The sequence below is a fragment of the Ctenopharyngodon idella genome, chromosome 15, assembly GCF_019924925.1.
Source record: "Ctenopharyngodon idella isolate HZGC_01 chromosome 15, HZGC01, whole genome shotgun sequence".
Lineage (NCBI taxonomy): Eukaryota > Metazoa > Chordata > Actinopteri > Cypriniformes > Xenocyprididae > Ctenopharyngodon > Ctenopharyngodon idella.
The window spans coordinates 35,019,356-35,037,425 of NC_067234.1; the positions used below are offsets into that span (position 1 = coordinate 35,019,356).

Consider the following 18,070-nt stretch of genomic DNA (forward strand, 5'->3'; position numbering starts at 1 on the left):
TGTGTGTTTTGCTTGTCAAGCATTAAGCATTAAGATATTTTCTGCAGTGACGAGAATCATTATGAGGTTATAATAATTATGATTATTTAATATTCTCTTATGATGGATGGATGCACTTTTTTGGGCTTCAAAATATTGGGTCCCATTCACTACCATTATAAAGCCAGGATATTTTTTAATATAACTCTGATTGTGTTTATCTAAAAGAAGATAGTCATATACACCTTGGATGGCTTGAGGGTGAGTAAATCTTGGGATAATTTTCATTTTTGTGTGAACAATTCCTTCAACTCCAAACTGCTTTTCCACAAAACAGTACCATGAAGACTTTAAAACTGTAGACCTTAACAGAGCACAACAGGACATACTGAGGAGGAACAGGAACAACTAAACAGAACAGAAAACTAATTCTCAAAACAAATTACACACACACACACACACACACACACACACATACACGTACGTAAGTTTCCAGTGCACATAAAAATACAAGACAATAGAGAAACAGAGATAATAGAATAGACATATTTATAGATTATTAACATATTCACAGTTTTGTGGATAATATTAATAGGAGTGAATCTGTAAAATATTGCACTAAAAGTAGAATATTGTACTAAGAGAGTGTTGTACTACTGCTACTGATGTAAAAGTCATATAAACATTTACAAAACACGTGTTCAGCTCCCTTATATATAACTATTAAATATTCAATTTTTTTCATAACATGCCACATTTACATGAGAGCTGTACATCAACTTAAGATACAAAACTTAAATACAGCCACAAAAAAGCAAGTTATACAGAATGTCACCAAACCCCCTGCTTCACAAATTAGCTTTCAGTCTTATTTGTTTTGTGTTTTACATCAGACAAACTGCGGACAGATTCTCCATCTCAGTCTCTGGTGAGTTCTGTGTTCAAAACAAGACATTGTTATATGGCATTAAAGTACTATTGCTGTATGAAATACCTTATATTGCAGATCAGCTGATGCATCATATATAATTATTACATTACCTTGAGTTGATCTTTTTGATGAGAGCACCTTTGTGCGTCGAGGTTTCTGTATTTGAGAACAGAATTACAGATTTAACGTTGATATACACAGTTGAATGTACTGTATTTATGAAAATCTGAACTTACTCAGTTGTAACAATCTTCCCTGTGTGACAGAAAACATTAGAGAAATTTATTAATAACTGAGCAAAAGCAGAATCACAGCAAGTAAATCAGATTCTGTAAATGTTTGTCTCATTTTACCAGAATTGGACCTTCATTTCAATAACTGTTTGCATCTGTTTTATCAGCATTATAATATATATTAGGAAATAAATCATTAGTCCACCAGTCCATTTTTACTGCCAAATTAGACTACACACTTAAAAATAAAGATTCTTTATTGTCATTGATGGTTCCATGAAGAACCTTTAACATCCATGGAAACTTTCCATTCCACAGAAGTTTCTTTTTTTTAAGTTATATATATATATATAAATAGAACAAAACAATGAGTCATTATCTACTGTATAATGAGAACTGCTGGAACATCCGTCAACTAGGTCTCCTTTCACAGCTTTCAATCTCTCTCCCTGTCACTTCTATACTGTACTATGATAGAAAAAATACAAACAAAAAGAATTTTAAACGATACTTACAGTAAGCATGCATTTGTAATATGAGCCAATACAAGGCAAAAACACCTTCGGCAGGGAAGACAATGAATCTAAGATCCTTCAAAACTCGCTCACCGTTTCCTAAGAATTCAAGTGAAAGAAAAACATTAGAGAAAGAAAAATGCATGGGACATTTTATAGAGATTAAAAAAATCTACATGTTTACATGTCTACAATTTATACACATGTAACCCCTACTGTTCGAACCACCCGCTTTAAGTGGGACTCAAACCCGGGTCTCTGGTATGGGAGGCGGGCCCTCTAACAAGGAGGCTATAGGCCGCAGTCTCTAGCGTCAGTTGCTAGAGTGCCTCTTGAGATCAGGGGAGTGAGGTTTACACACACAGCTCTTACTAGCTTACGTCTGTTAAACGCGCGCACACACACACACACACACTCACACATTATAGATAAATTACTCACGTGCTTTCAGGATCAGTACTGCAGTCAGTGTAACAGAGCTCAACAAAACAAGACCAACTGCTCCAAACATGTACATGATTTCATTACAGAGATGTGCTGGAACAGACATACAAACAACGCATGCACGATTTACTATTTTGTTCCCTCAGTTTACTAAAACGAGCACACAATTTACTATTTTGTTCCCTCGATTTACTAAAACATTTGCGCGATTTACTATTTCGTTCCCTCGATTTACTAAAACGTGCGCACGATTTACTATTTTGTTGCCTCAATTTACTAAAACGTGCGCACAATTTACTATTTTGTTCCCTTGATTTACTAAAACGAGCGCACAATTTACTATTTTGTTGCATCAGTTTACTAAAATGCGTGCACAATTTACTATTTTGTTCCCTCAATTTACTAAAACGAGCGCACGATTTACTATTTTGTTGCCTCAATTTACTAAAACACACGCACGATTTACTATTTCGTTCAATCAATTTACTAAAACGTTCGCACGATTTACTATTTCGTTCCCTCGATTTACTATTTCGTTCCCTCGATTTACTAAAACGAGTGCACGATTTATTATTTTGTTGCCTCGATTTACTAAAACGTGCGCACAATTTAAAATTTCATTGCCTCGATATACAAAACGAGTGCACGATTTTTTTCGTTCCCTCGATTTACTAAAACACGCGCACAATTTACTATTTCGTTCCCTCGATTTACTAAAACGCTTGCATTATTTACTATTCTGTTCCCTCGATTTACTAAAACGAGCACACATGATTTACTAAAACGCGCGCATGATGTACTATTTCGTTCCCTTGATTTACTAAAACGCGCGCATGATTTACTAAAACGCGCGCACGATGTACTATTTCGTTCCCTTGATTTACTAAAACGCGCGCATGATGTACTATTTCATTCCCTTGATTTACTAAAATGCGCGCACGATTTACTAAAACGCGCACACGATGTACTATTTCGTTCCCTCGATTTACTAAAATGCACGCACAATTTATTATTTGGTTCCCTCAATTTACTAAAACGAGCGCACGTTTGTTGCCTCGAAACATGCGCACGATTTACTAGTTCATTGCCTCGATTTACTAAAATGTGCGCACGATTTACTATTTCGTTCCCTCGATTTACTAATTCATTCCCTCCATTTTCCTAAAACGTTACTAAAAATAATCTGAGGGCTGAGTTTGTGGAATTAAAAAAATGCTTCAGCATTTAATGATTTATTGTATTTAACTGCTTAATTAAAAAAAAAATAATAATAAAAAATAAACCTACCTAGAAGATAGTTTAAACAGGGCAAAGCCCAAATCAACATAACAGGTCTCAGAATATAAAGAGTACAGCAGGTAATGGTCTCATACAGAAATCCTGGAAATGAATATTCATTGACAGGCATTACATGATACTGAATAAATAAAATACATAAAATAAAATCTCATCATGAAAGTATATCAGTTAGCATGATCAGAAACAAGACAATGTTGTACAATATTACAACTAGTGGTTATAAATTTGAAACTACTAAACTCACCTTCAGTAAGAGCCCAGAAGATGAAGGCGAAGGACATAAAGACATTTGGACAAAAGACCAGAGAAAGCTGAAGACTCCAGATTGTGCTGCTGGAGACTGAAGAAAAGATGCAGAATAAACACAGTTAAATGAGCAATACACCAGTAACATGTACAGAGTTAATCATAATAAGAAGATTTTCCTTCATACACACCTGTGTTTGTTGATCTGCAGTAGATCAGACAGCAGAGCAGAAGAACAGCTCCAGATCCAGCAGCAAAACAGAAAACCAACACCATTATGTGCAAAGAAGAGAAACCTGTGAAACACAAACATCAGTTACAACATTTACTACTGCACTGAATTAATTTTAAATAATTAGTCACTGTTTTAAAGAGAACTTGCAATTGAAGGCATTCATTATTTTAAGGAATTCCTACAGCTATACACTAAATGAACAAAAAGGGTAGATACTTTCTGTGTCCAGGAGCAAAAACAGCATAATCTTTTCACCAAGTCCAAATAACAGAAGTAATGTTCTGTTTGTATTAAAGCTAAATATATGTGAGCACTGGCAAGCCAAGTTAGTGATAGCCTTTACCAGGAAGGTTGGCTGTTTGCACTTATTCAGTCATATTAGTCTTATTTTTTTGCCATGTTTGTTGACTCACCCAGTGTCTTCAGTACCACAGTTGCATTGGCTGAAAGTTCTCCAGCAAACACTTGACACGTGTAAACTCCTTTGTCCTCAGTTCTGACGCTCTTCAGTCTGAGAGAGAAGTTTCCTTTGGGGATTTCAGCAGTGAAGAACTCAACTCTGTCTCTGTACTGCTCATCTGATAAATCTGGCAAAGCCTGATTGTTTTGGTAGAGCAGAACCAGAATATCTTCATCTTCATCTGTTTTCTTCCATGAAACTTGTTCAGGTGTGAGGTGTGTTTTTCTCCATTCCGCCCTCCGACCTTCTATTAGTAAGAGTTCATCAAGAGAACAGGACAAAACCACTGAAGATCCCAGAGGAGCAGCCAGAGGACCAGACGCACCGCGCACGGTGAACCCTAAAGAGAAACTGCGTTAAAAATGGCAAAGAAAGCAAAATTCGAATGCTATTTTTCTCGTATCAGTGTAGTGACAATACGTACCGTCAGCGAACATCAGGAGTACTGAAATATAAATACATTTAATGTCCATAATGACTACAAATTAGACAGAGCTATAATACAATCATAACTCGATCGTGATTATTAGTGTTTCGCCCGCTGTCTTTCATACAAGGAGTTATAAAGAAACACTTTTACTTTCGCTTTTCTTCATTATGCGCGTTTCCAGGTGAAGCGTGAAGAACAAGCGCAGAAACCGTCGAACATCACCTTCCTCTGCCTCTTCAGCTGCTTCTGTGGATATTGCTGAACAACTACATTTACGCACGAAAAGGAAATGTCAACACGAATATTTGTTTAACGAACAGAAAGCGAAACTCTTCTTTTGTTTATATTCTGTATTGCCTACTTTATCTGGCTTTCACATTCAGACGTCGATGTCATGAAAACGAGCCCTGTGTGTAGCCCGATATCAATGTTTATCGGTCATAAAACAGTTGGATTAAGCAATAATCTTAATATTTAATTAATTAATATGAATTAACATTTAGCATTTTTAAATACATTTTTGTAGCTTTTTGTTTAATGAAGGAACAACTTAACGGTCTGTTGTTGTATGTTTTGCTAAAACAGACGCTTTTCTTCGAAGTGAATTTGTACAAGAAATGATTGTTAAAACACGAGCTATTCATCACAATCTCTCTATCAAAATTCATGTGAATACTGGATGTATTTAAGCGCAACACTGTGAGATCATGTGAACCTTATGTAGATGCTTGTTTTTAAATAAAACGAATAAATCTGTAACGCTAGGGGGCAGCAAAACCATTAGCTCTGCCTATTCAGACAAAAAATAAATAAATAAATAAAATAAGATAAAATAAAGACATGAAAGGGTTAGTTCACCCAAAAATAAAAGTTCTGTCATTAATTACTCTCCCTCATGTCGTTCCACACCCAAAAGACCTTTGTTCATCTTCAGAACAAAAATTAAGATATTTTTGATGAAATCTGAGAGGTATATGACTCGTCCATAGACAGCAATATAATCAACACTTTCAAGGTCCAGAAAGGTACTAAAGACATCGTTAAAACAGTCATGTGACTGCAGAGAGACAAGAATACTTTTTGTGTGCAAAAACAAAACAAAAATAACGACTTTATTCAACAATCTCTTCTCTTCTGTGTCATTCTCATACGTTGTTTACGTCCAGCACTTCCAGGTTCTACGTCAGAATGCCGACTCATTATTGGCCGGCTCCTGCGTCAGCATCACACGCATGTGTCGTGCTGATCACATGACCAGAGCTGGCCAGTACTGAGCCAGCATTCGAACGTAAACACAGAAGCCTTCACTGTGTTACTGCGTCACCTGTGTAAGACAATGACAGGGAAGAGAAGAGATTGTTGAATAAAGTCCTTATTTTTGTTTTGTTTTTGCTCATAACATTAAGGTTGAATCACTGCAGTCACATGACTGTTTTAACGATGTCTTTAGTACCTTTCTGGACCTTGAAAGTGTCCTTAAATGGACAAGTCATATACCTCTTGGATTTCATCAAAAATATCTTAATTTGTGTTCTGAAGATGAACGAAGGTCTTACGGGTGTGGAACGACATGAGGGTGGGTAGTAAATGACAGAATTTTCAGTTTTGGGTGAACTAACCCTTGAAGAGTGTCTGTTGACTCATAATTTGTTTGAAATGTAATAAAGCAAGCTATAAAAATCACATTTCCAAGAATTCATCACAAAGGGTTGAAGTGTGAAAGACTCATTGCACGCTTTGAGATTTCAGTAGTAAGATGGTGCACAAAAATGTTTAATTCTTTATTTAAAAGTGTGTTCAAATGGCATCAAAATATTTATACAAGTCATTTTCTAATATGCAAGAGCCAAAAACAGCTGGACAGGAGCTTATGTTGATACTTTCAAATATAAACATGTTTGCATATCACCTGACTTCATGATAACATTTATATCCAGTGGATCTTCAGCAGAACAAAGTGAAGTTAATAATTAACTGCAACTGTGCAAATGTATGCAAATATTGCTGTCACACTTTTATTCCTGCATCCATTTCAGTTTTGTTGGATATACATACACTCTTCTTTTCATAATATAAAATATTATCTTTAAAAGAAACACTGTATTTCAATATTGTGACTCCTTTGCACTTCCCTGGCACTGAGCTAGTTAAATGGATAAATAAGCTCGAAATATGCTGAGCTACCACAAAAACTAAAGTTCAAACACAAAATTTGCACTTGTTTCTCTGACACACAAGGCCTATATGTGCATACAGCATACATAGCACATATCAGATTATATGAAAATGCATAAAATAAAATATGTATTTGAATATATTTAAAATAAATCCACTGTCTCATCACTCACATCACCAAAATGAACCTCTGCACATGCTTTTATTATTTTGTGATTGGCAAGACATACTGTATATGTACCACTTATTAACTGTAATCCAAAGAAATCTGAAAGAAACCCAGTATAGTCAGGTGTGACAGAAATCAGAACATACCCTGAGACATTATCAGAATAAAAACACAAACTTAAGCAGATCCACTTTAAAAAAGTCATTGTACGTAAAAACAACATTCTTAAAAAAATATTTTTGTAAAAACACCACATTTACATAAGAGCGGTACCTTAATCATTTCATGAACAAAATATTTAATTTTAGTTCAAAGAAAACAAACAAAAAAACTAAATTATAAAGCCACAAAAAGCACAATTCACTGCTGAAATGATTTAGCAACCATTATGAAACTATCAAAGTTATTTGTAACAGAATGCCCCCAAACTCTGCCTCACAATTTAGAGTCTTCAGCCTCATTCAGTCTGTTTGTTACAGCAGTCACAGTTTCAGATAAATGCAGAAGAATCTGTGTCTCATGACAGCGTCTGTGAAACAGCAGAATCATCTGCAGACAGATTCTCCATTTCATGAGTCTCTGCTGTGTTCTGTGAGCAAAACAAGACATTGTTATTTGGTAACTACACATCTGACCTCTATGATGTCAAACTTATAGTGCAAATCAGCTGATAATAAATCATATATTATTACATTACCATGAGTTTACGTGTTTGTCTTTGATGTGAGTTCTGCTGAGTGCGTGTAGGTCTGTATTTGAAAACAGAATTGAAGATTTAACATTGATTGTTGAATGTACTTTATATACAGTACATAAGAGTGGTATTGAATAAAAATCTGAACTTACTCAGTTGCAACAGTCTTCCCTATGTGACAGGGGACATTAGAGAAGGTTGTTTCACATGTTAATAATTGAGCAAAATCAGAATCACAAAGAGTATAGCCTATATATATATTCCAAGTTCCAAGTCTGCCTCGCTTAAGCTTCTGTACTATGTGCCATGTAAAAAAGAGTAAATACAAACAAAAAAGATTTTAAAAGATACTTACAGTAAGCATGCATTTGTAATATGAGCCAATACAAGGCAAAAACACATTCGGAGGGGAAGACAATGACCCTCAGATCCTTAAAGGAGCGCTCACCATTTCCTAAGAATTCAAGTGAAAGAATAACATTAGTGAAAGGAAGATGCATGGGACATTTGATAGCAAAATTTGCATAATTAGATGAAATGGTGTGATGTTAAAAAAATCTCTACAATATCCACAGCACACAGATAAACCTCCAGCAAACACTTGACACGTGTAAACTCCTTTGTCCTCAGTTCAGACACTCTGAGAGAGAAGTTTCCTTTGGGGATTTCAGCAGTGAAGAGCTCAACTCTGTCTCTGTACTGCTCATCTGATGAATCGGGCAAAAGAAACAGATGAAGCTAATGTGTAAAAAGAGGAAGAAAAATGCTAAAGCTGATTTACAATTACATTAATGTAGCCTCATACGCACCATCAGCGATCATCAGGAGAACTAACATAAAGATAGAGTTTAAAACATCTATCGTGCATTAAAAGTAGACAAAACTATCATAATACAGCCTAATAAATGACAATGAAGTCCTCCACATGGGAGGACTTTTTAAAAGAAATACTTTCGCTTTTGTAATTTCTGAGCACTAAATCTCTATCACTTCCATTATAAAGCTCGGATGCGTCAGGATATTTATCAATATAACTCTGATTGTGTTCATCAGAAAGAAGAAAGTCATATACACCAAGGATGGCTTGAGGGTGAGTAAAGCTTGGGGAAATTTTCATTTGAAAGTGAACTAATCCTTTAAGAAGAGACTCAGGTTTTAGCAGCTATTGCTCGTTTCATAAAGCGTCATGTTGTTAAAAATAACCCCCTCACAACAAAACCACAAGTGTCACTCTTCTTAATGAAAACCACAAAAACTCCAACATGACAGAAACTCTTCAGCGAAGATAAAGTAAATCTTTACATAAAAATAATAAGCTCATAAAATTAACTGATTTAAGTGCATTGAAATTAATTCAAAAAATCATTTTCTGAGTATTGGAAATGTATGTTTTATGATGCATTGCATTTAAATGATTTAGCAGTTATGCTATAGCTGGTAGAAAGCACTAATTATTCAATAATATGATGGAAACTTGTTCACGTATACATATTGCGTTTTTGCGGGGTGTATTTTGACTACTGGCCTGGAATGCATAATAGTCTTTTTAGTCATTTTCTCAGATCCGATCATTTTGACGATGCTGAGCATCATACATCATTGCCATGTGAACATACCCTTAGTTTATATTGTTCAACGTTTGGTCTTGTTTATGGTAAAGCAGTGCCTCCGTTCACTTTGTAAAGGTCAGTTTGCAGCAGTGACATATTATTTTTTCCAATACATTTAAATACTCTATTAGAGTTTTGTTTAAAAAAAAACTCAGATTAACATAGGACAGACACCTTTTATCGTGTGCCATGTCGCGTCTGGTTAGGACACGGTGTTAGATCATCATGCCACCCTGAATGTTTGCTATAAACTGATAGCCATGAAATGACCAAAGACAAAAGCATATGTTTTTAGGGTTAAAGCTAAACTGATAGGACACTCTACACTCTTGGTCAACATACATGTGTAGGCCTATATATTTGTATTACATTTAAAATGTATTGAGTTTTATGCAATATTTATGTATTGCAAAACAATAACTAGTGCAACATTTTCTATATTTATCTATATTTATGATGGAAAAATAGACATGTAATACACACATGGTCTATAAGCCTTTACACATCTTTTGATTTGAACCAGTGTTTGGAGTGCAATGTGATTTCAGTTACTGTTGTAAAGTTGTGTTGTAAATTATATATTTTTACATGTATCTTGTGTAGTGTGTTAAAAATGAGGAAAATTTTCCATCTTAAGATTCTCAACATCACAGGATAATGTTGTGAAGCATTATTTCCCTAAATTTTGTTGAAAAAGTTCACAGTTGATCACTTTGATTTATGTTCCCACTGTAACATGCAAACACAAAATGTTTTATCAACGAGAATTATGAGAGAAAATAAGATGCTTTGAGAGATTTATTTGGTTTACAGAAGTTGAATATGAAAAAAAAGCTTAAAGCAATTTTTCTGATGATTACCTTTTAAACCTAATCGTACATTGTGCTGTGCAATAAAACAAGACAATAACAAGAAACATGCAGTATCAAACGGTTAACTGGTTAGTAGTTAAACATAACAAAAGAATGTTAAAACTAGTACAACATTAAAGAAAGCAAGTTTTTTTTTTTTTTTTTTTGTCCAGAACTGATGTACTGTATATGACTATATCATGTAAATACAAAGCACTTTGTTCAGCTCACACCATAGTGCTTCCCTGTGGTGTTGGTTCATTGTTGAACAGAGCACAGTTCAGGGCACTTCTTGTTCCAGAGCTTTCCAACTCATACACAGTGTCACACCAGAGATTTGTCTGATCTCTTCTCGTCTTGACGGCAATGACATTAAACGTCTCATAAGGAGGAATCAGCACTTCTTTCTCCTCAGGATGCTTAGAATATTTTGTCAGCTCAGCACCTTCACAAGTGCGGATTTCAAAACAAGATTTAGTTCCAAAACGTTTTGCTATGTCACGATCAAAAGAGGAGGATGTAAACGAGCCGAAACGAATGTCTGTAGAAACATGCCCATTCAATTGAACATTTGTACCACGAAAAGTCCTAAAGCATCTATTTTGTGTTTTCTTCAGAATCTGTATTGCATCTGTTAACAGAAAGTAAAGTGAATACCATTTGAACTTCATGCCTGTATAGTTTTGTTTGCCATGACGAGTGTCACTGTTAAATTGACTAAATATATTAAAATTTGGTTGAGTGTAGATATAGATGGCAATTTTGTGTTGTTTTTTAAATGGGTCCCAAATTACCCAATTATGGCCAACATTCTTTTCACTTTCTTGCCAAGCCATTTTAAAATCAGCTGAGTTACTGAGTTCCTTCTTCAGATAATTTCTCTCCACCTGTTTTTTCATGTTCTCTCTACAGCCAAAATATTGATCATCAACAGAATTCGGTGCCATATCCAGTGGATATATCTGTCTTTCAACAGCATCTCTGTGATCCTGCAGCGACAGGAATCATAATGATCACATCATCAGTATTCATATCTGTAATATTTATACTAGAACACAAGATTACCTGTCCTAGAGCAGATAAAATGAGAAGAAGAGCTTCAATGATCAGCAGCATCTTGATTCAGTCAAACCCCTCAGATGAAGAACAGATGCTGAAAGACCAGAAACACAAATACTACATTTATATCATATTATAGAATATGTGCAAAGATTTGCACAATGACCCTGACCTTGTACTTTAACCCCAAACTTACCTGAAAATACTGTTGTCTGTTTTTGTCAGATTCTGAGTTTTCTGTTTTTCAGGAGTTCAAGAGCAACGATGAGAAAAGAGAAGATCAGAAAAGTTGTTCGCTTTCAGCCAGACGACAGTGACTCTTCAAACAAACATAAGAGGAGGTTAAAGTTGCTTTTTATAACACTAATAATGTGTGTGTGTGTGTGTGTGTGTGTGTTTTCTGAGGTGAGGTGTGAGCTGGAGTGTGATCTTTTTGCATTCAGCTGAAGGTGATCTCATCATAACACAACTCTTGTGAAGGTCTATGTGTGGTTTCACACTGGCTAAAAAACCTTTACATGCATAAGTTGTACTTTGAGCAGCTCTGACTCTATGAAAGTTACAGATGGAAGACATATTCTGAATTAAACAAAAGAAATATTAATCAACTCTTCTCCCCGTCAATTCCAGTCTTGTCTCTATCTCACCTCACAAGACCTCACAACTAAAAAAACACATGTAAACACTTAAAACAAAGGTCTTCCTCCTTGCTCTTGGAGGGCTGCTGTCCTGCAGAATTAATCTTCAACCCTAATCACCTGAACCAGCTAAACAATGTATCCTAAATCGCCCCTATACCCTTAAACAGGGGACAGCCGGCAAGAGAATACCCATAATGCACTGGTAGGTTTGTGCCGAATGAATTCCTGTATCTCACTGGTGCCTGCAGCTGAATCAGCCATTTTCCAAACTGCTGGTCCAATGTGGGTACAGTGCAATATCATACAGGTATAAATTCCTTTTCAGTTGATTATTAAATTATACTTAAAGGGGTTCAACAGATGTCGAATAGTCCTGAAGATCTCGATTGGCAAGTTCAGGTGCAGGACAGTGGGCCTTCAGGAACAGGAACTCTCTCCCAGAGTACACTGGGGCAGTTCCATGAAGACATTTAAAAACTAATAAGAGGATCTTGAATTCAGAATTCAGAGTCTTCAGCTGTCATACCAGTACCTACTCAAGCCATCTTGAGGTGTTTGGGTCTGTTGAAACCCTTTCCTGTGCTCCCTGCGCTCCTAAGTCTAATTTAATAATCAACTGAAAAGGAAATTATACCAGTATGATATTACACTGTACCCACATTGGACCAGCGGCTTGGAAAATGGCTGGATGGATGAGGCACCATCTTCTGACAAGATATGGGAATTCATTTGGCACAAACCTCCCAGTGCATTATGGGTATTCTCTTGATGGCTGTCCTCTGTTTAAGGCCAATTTAGGATACATTGATTAGCTGGTTCAGGTGTGTTGGATTAGGGTTGGAGATCACTTCTGCAGGACAGCAGCCCTCCAGGAGCAAGGAGGAAGATCTTCGTTTTAAGTGTTTTACAGGAAATTCATGATCTTATACAACTTTTTTTTAGTTGTGAGGTCTTTTTTATGAGATAGAGACAAGACTGGAATTGACGGGGAGAAGAGTTGAGGATGGGGCCAGGAATAATTTAATTTATATTTATTTTGTTTAATTCAGAATATTTCTTCCAACTGTAACTTTCATAGAGTCAGAGCTGCTCAGAGTACAACTTATGCATGTAAAGGTTTTTTTAGCCTTTTTTAGTCAGTGTGAAACCACACATAAACCTTCACAAGAGTTGTGTTATGATGAGATCAACAGTTTAGTTGAGCTAAAAGCAACAAGATCACACCTCAGCTCTTATTCCTCAGAAAACACACACACACACACACACACACACACACACACACACACACAATTAGTGTTATAAAAAGCAACTTTAACCTCCTCATATGTTTGTTTGAAGAGTCGTTGTCGTCTGGCCAAAAGCGAACAACTTTTCTGATCTTCTCTTTTCTCATCGTTGCTCTTGAACTCCTGAAAAACAGAAAACTCAGAATCTGACAAAAACAGACAACAGTATTTTCAGGTAAGTTTGGGGTTAAAGTACAAGGTCAAGTTCATTGTGCAAATCTTTGCACATATTCTATAATATGATATAAATGTAGTATTTGTGTTTCTGGTCTTCCAGCATCTGTTCTTCATCTGAGGGTTTGACTGAATCAAGATGCTGCTGATCATTGAAGCTCTTCTTCTCATTTTATCTGCTCCAGGACAGGTAAGATTGTGTTCTAGTATGAATATTAGACATGAATACTGATGATGTGATCATTATGATTCCTGTCGCTGCAGGATCACAGAGATGCTGTTGAAGGACAAAAATAGGATATGGAACAGAATTCAGCTGATGACCAGTATGACGGTTGTACAAAGGAAATGGCAAAAAAGGTGGAGACAAAGTATCTGAATAATGAAATCAATACTTCACCCAATTTTAAAACAGCTTGGAAAAAAGGGAAAGAATTTGTCAAGACACCAGATATCTTGTCAGAGAATCATAAAATCGCCATTTATGTGTACAGTGATGCCAGTATATACAAAGACTTCAATTCTGACACTCGTAGTGGTAAAGAACAGTACAAAGACGGAACATACAAATGGTATTCACTTTACTTTCTGTTAACTGATGCGATACAGATTCTGAAGAAAACACAAAATAAATGTTATTCAACATGTCATGGCACTGATGTTAAATTTGATGAGAATGTTCTGAACACAGAGGTTCGTTTTGGCTCATTTGCATCTTCCTCTATTTGTCGTGACAAAACAACGTTTTTTGGAAATAAATCTTGTTTTGAAATCGACACTTGTTTAGGTGCTGAAGTGACAGAATATTCTAAGCTTCCTTATGAGAAAGAAGTGCTGATTCCTCCATATGAGAAGTTTAAAGTCACTAAAGTCAGGACAAAACAATATCAGAAAGATCTCTGGTGTGACACTGTGCTCACTTTGGAAAGCTTTGGAATGAAAAGTGACCTGAACTGTGCAGTTGCACAAAAGGACACAGCTAATCTTTATTCATATTAAAAGGTGCTTCCATTAATTATAAGATTAAATAGATTGATTAATTCTACATGATAATCAAGCTTTAAAAGGTTTAAGTAAAAAAAGAAAAGAAAAAAAGAGTGAAGCTTTGTACTGATAAGGGCATCAGTTTGGTAACAAATATGTTTTCAAAAGATAACAATTTTGTACAAATCATAGTCATTTGCTGTGTTCATCAAAATAATTTATTTTTAAAATCAAGTTTGCCATTTTTCACATGTAACTGCTAATACAGCTACAACTCTTGTTTGTCATTTTCTAGTGATTGAAGGTACAGTTCAATCAAAAATGAAAATTCTGTCATCATTTACTATTCCAGAGCTGTATGCACTTAAAAATAAATGAATCTGGCTGCTTGTACACTTTTTTGTTTTGTTTTATTTACTTGATTAAAACAAAAGATTGCAACAAAATTCACTGTAATCTCATCAGGTTAAACCATTTTACTTTAATTTACACTGTCTGTGACTATCAATTATTTTGATATATTCTGTTGTGTTAAACCAGCATTAGGGAAACTAGGAAAAGTTTTTCTTTTGCCCTTTATGCTTTGCACAAGGAGAATAATTGTCTAAATAAATGCAATAGGGTTTGTTGGTATTTTTAAGGTTAAGTGTTGAGCTTGAGTTGAGGACATGCAAACAAGAAGTTGTTTTAATAAAAAGACAACTGTGCAATGGATGTAACATTACCATCTGTAAAGAAAAGTATATTTAGCTAGAACCCACATATATTCTTTGATTTAAAGGCGTTTTAAAGTCAGCAGTCACATAATCATTTTTAGGGTTTTCAAGTGGCCGGTTCACCACCAAATATTTTCATGCAGTTTTATAATGAGGTCAAAATTTTGCCAAAATTAATGTAATTTTTCCCCTGCATTTCTTTGGCCTAGAGAGACTGTTAAGAGCCACAAGCTTGTGCTACATGTTTGTTTTGCAAAATGTCTAGCATTTATGTTTTGTTCATTAATCTGAGGTTGAAAGAAAAGAAGAATCCTACCATGTTCTTTGTTTATCATCCTGAAGCCAGGTCTAATATCTCTGTCACCAAACTCTTCTGCATGGTTCACGAGAGCTTCTTTGACGGTTTTGTATCCAACTAAGACGTTTTTCTGAGAAAAACAAATTATATAAAGAAATTAATGATGGCTTTAATCTGGTTCCAATGGTTGAAGACCCAAAACAAATTAAAGCTGCAACTGCAAGCAGCGATGAAAGGGCCCACGCACCTGGGGCCACCGCCACCTGCTGGCCTTAGGAAAACTGTCAACAGTGGGAGACATGTGTTTGAACAGGTTAATATAAATATGGAAAAGTCATTTTGATGTAAAACACTTCATGCTGCCAACAGGTGGCACTTTTTGAATGAAAATAAATAAAATTTTCTATTATTTGGCTTTTATTATAATGTTTACATGTATTTCTGATGTAAAATCATTTTGTGTGTTTCTCCGTGATTGTTAAGACCCTGAGATATTTTTGTCTGTATCAACTGTCATTGTGTGTGTATACTATCTCTCTGACTGTGTGTGTGTGTGTGTATAGACATGTTTGTGTTCTAGGTGAGCGTTGTCTCCATTAACCTGTGGAAAACTGTGATTGGTCCGACCAATCACAATTTTTTTTTTTTTGGACAACTGAGAAGGCATGATTCTCATTTCATTCACCATGACCCTGTCTTAAGACCATCTATGTTTAAACATATTTTTCAGTGTAAGTTCAAGTTAACTAATGTACAGTATGTAACTCTTTTATATAAAAATGAACAAAATTTAAACGTGTCAATTCTTCATCAATCCTTCTTCCAAAACATGTTTCACTGATTCACTCTGGTAAGCCTATTATAAGTGCTTATATTTTAGACCTGACGGGATGGTTTTCAAAGGGAAATTGCATCATACGTCACTCGCCCGTGTTTGTATCGTCATATCTGTAAACAGAGAAAAGTTGCTCCATCTGCTTCAAAAAGAGAACGTGACAGAGCTCGTAATAAAACAAGAATCAACATAACCCTAAACAGCTAGAGGAACAAAAGTTACATAGTGAACATCAGGAACACGCTGGGGTTTGATGCTCATTGCCAAATACCCTCATATACAGGGTAAAACCACCAAATATTTTCATGCCAAGAGTTTCTCCTCAATGCTGAATTCATTGGTGTCCAAACACATTGCATTTGTGTGCAGATTGTGTTTATGAGGAGAGTGATCGAGTGATCGGTGGAAGATAGAAAGAACTTACCATATACAGATGCTGTAATTCATGAAACTCAAAGACTGGCTAACATTGTACCCATGAATCTCCCTCATAAGACCAGCTGTGATGTTCACTTCAACAGATACTTTATCAAGAAGGTCAGTTAGAAGAATACATATTTAAATTACCAAATAAATATATGAAATGTATTGCTAATTTCGACCTGTTCTCCATTCTCTAGGGTACCACTGTCATTCCTCTGCTGACGTCTGTTCTGAAGGATCCAAGCGAATGGGAAAAACCGAACAGCTTTTACCCAGAACACTTCCTTGATGAAAAGGGCCAGTTTGTCAAAAGAGATGCTTTCATGGCCTTTTCTGCAGGTAAGGTCAAATCAAAACACCCAGTGAAATAGACATCAAAAATAAACATCTAAATTGGAATCGTCTCTTTCTCAGGCCGCAGGGTTTGTCTTGGCGAGAGTTTGGCCAGGATGGAGCTCGTTTTTCACTTCCCTCCTTCAGAGCTACCGCTTCATAACTCCACCTGGAGCGTCTGGAGATGATCTGGATCTCAAAGGAATAGTTGGAGTCACGTTGAATCCATCCCCACACAAGCTGTGTGCCATCAGACGCTCCTGAAACTGGACAATCAAAACACAAACATTTTACCTGTTGAACAGAAGGTGCTTATTGGGTCTGAATCATGAAATTTTATAGTAAAAAGTTAATTAAAAATTATGTAAGATAAGATTGATTGAACGCTATTGAACGTGTGATGACATCTTTTTTCTATCAATACCATGACAATTGCTGCTCTGTTTAAATAAGTGCTACGCTGTCAGACTGTAAGAATGAACTCTTTTCCGACAAAATGGTAATCGCGCAAGAGCCCAGGGAATAAAAACGGACCTGAATTGAATTCTGTTTGCATCAATGTAACTGTTTTTCACTGTGAAGCTACTTTGTGGGTGGTTGACAAAATGTAGTAAAACCATTTTTTGAAGAAAAAAAATACATTCATGTAGTGTGAATGATGTTTGAGAAAATATAAAGTGCCACTAACTTTGTCAATTCTTTCACCGTTTTTTAATTTTTTACTGTACTGTAAGTGTGTCTTATGGTGTGACATACAGTAAGAAAAAATGTAATAATATATGAATAGCATGAGATTTATCTTCTTTGATATACACTTATTTTCAGTGTTTTTTTTATCTAACATGAAATTATGAATAACATTATTTTTCTCCATGACTTATCCAAAAAAAAAAATATATATATATAATTCAGCCACCAGTTTCACAGACAAGGCTTAAGCTAGTCCCAGAATAAATGCATGTTTGCGCTGTTTAAACTGAAAGCAACTTGACATATCTTGTCAGTGCTATTGCTTTGTCTCAATATTCACACAAGTAATGTTTTTTCTAA

The 18,070-nt window shown here is 35.6% G+C and overlaps 3 protein-coding genes across 7 annotated transcripts in view; 1 reads left to right on the forward strand and 2 right to left on the reverse strand.

Moving 5' to 3' along the window:
* Positions 1-511: 511 nt before the first annotated feature.
* On the reverse strand, positions 512-5,540 carry LOC127495852 (uncharacterized). 2 transcript variants are annotated; one of them, XM_051863241.1, is made up of 10 exons: positions 4,767-5,539; positions 4,296-4,682; positions 3,839-3,943; positions 3,646-3,741; positions 3,390-3,482; positions 2,100-2,195; positions 1,659-1,757; positions 1,147-1,165; positions 1,021-1,066; positions 512-914 (listed from the first exon to the last, which is right to left on the reverse strand). In XM_051863241.1, exons 1-10 carry the CDS (start codon positions 4,813-4,815, stop codon positions 864-866), a joined length of 1,041 nt encoding a protein of 346 aa, XP_051719201.1. In that variant the 5' UTR covers positions 4,816-5,539; the 3' UTR covers positions 512-863. The 2 variants fall into 2 exon arrangements, with proteins under 2 accessions (XP_051719201.1, XP_051719202.1); XM_051863242.1 differs by lacking the exon at positions 3,390-3,482 and having other exon boundaries at positions 4,767-5,540.
* Positions 5,541-6,515: 975 nt separating this feature from the next.
* Positions 6,516-18,070, reverse strand: part of LOC127495856 (ecto-ADP-ribosyltransferase 5-like) — a 47,446-nt gene continuing 35,891 nt past the window's right edge. The window contains exons 3-8 of one of the 3 annotated variants that reach the window (XM_051863253.1): positions 11,337-11,424; positions 8,399-11,260; positions 8,166-8,264; positions 7,963-7,981; positions 7,814-7,865; positions 6,516-7,705 (exon numbers count right to left, since the gene is read on the reverse strand). In XM_051863253.1, the coding sequence (XP_051719213.1) occupies positions 10,499-11,260; positions 11,337-11,387 (813 nt within the window). In that variant the 5' untranslated portion in view covers positions 11,388-11,424 and the 3' untranslated portion in view covers positions 6,516-7,705; positions 7,814-7,865; positions 7,963-7,981; positions 8,166-8,264; positions 8,399-10,498. Of the gene's footprint in view, positions 7,706-7,813; positions 7,866-7,962; positions 7,982-8,165; positions 11,261-11,336; positions 11,425-11,526; positions 11,657-18,070 lie in introns of those variants that run through there. The other 2 variants (XM_051863252.1, XM_051863251.1) reach the window with 2 other exon arrangements.
* Positions 13,291-15,441, forward strand: LOC127495859 (NAD(P)(+)--arginine ADP-ribosyltransferase 2-like). 2 transcript variants are annotated; one of them, XM_051863261.1, is made up of 3 exons: positions 13,291-13,432; positions 13,535-13,621; positions 13,696-15,441. In XM_051863261.1, exon 3 carries the CDS (start codon positions 13,732-13,734, stop codon positions 14,428-14,430), a length of 699 nt encoding a protein of 232 aa, XP_051719221.1. In that variant the 5' UTR covers positions 13,291-13,432; positions 13,535-13,621; positions 13,696-13,731; the 3' UTR covers positions 14,431-15,441. The 2 variants fall into 2 exon arrangements, with proteins under 2 accessions (XP_051719221.1, XP_051719222.1); XM_051863262.1 differs by having other exon boundaries at positions 13,535-15,441.

What these genes read in the sequence shown, in the direction of transcription:
- LOC127495852 (XM_051863241.1), bottom strand. Translation starts at nt 4,815, where the DNA reads ATGGACATTAAATGTATTTATATTTCAGTACTCCTGATGTTCGCTGAC. An exon ending in TGTGGTACTGAAGACACTGG is followed by an intron (nt 3,944 to 4,295) that starts GTGAGTCAACAA and finishes TGTGTTTCACAG; the next exon opens with GTTTCTCTTCTTTGCACATA. An exon ending in ATCAAAAAGATCAACTCAAG is followed by an intron (nt 915 to 1,020) that starts GTAATGTAATAA and finishes TTTTGAACACAG; the next exon opens with AACTCACCAGAGACTGAGAT.
- LOC127495859 (XM_051863262.1), top strand. Translation starts at nt 13,732, where the DNA reads ATGGAACAGAATTCAGCTGATGACCAGTATGACGGTTGTACAAAGGAA.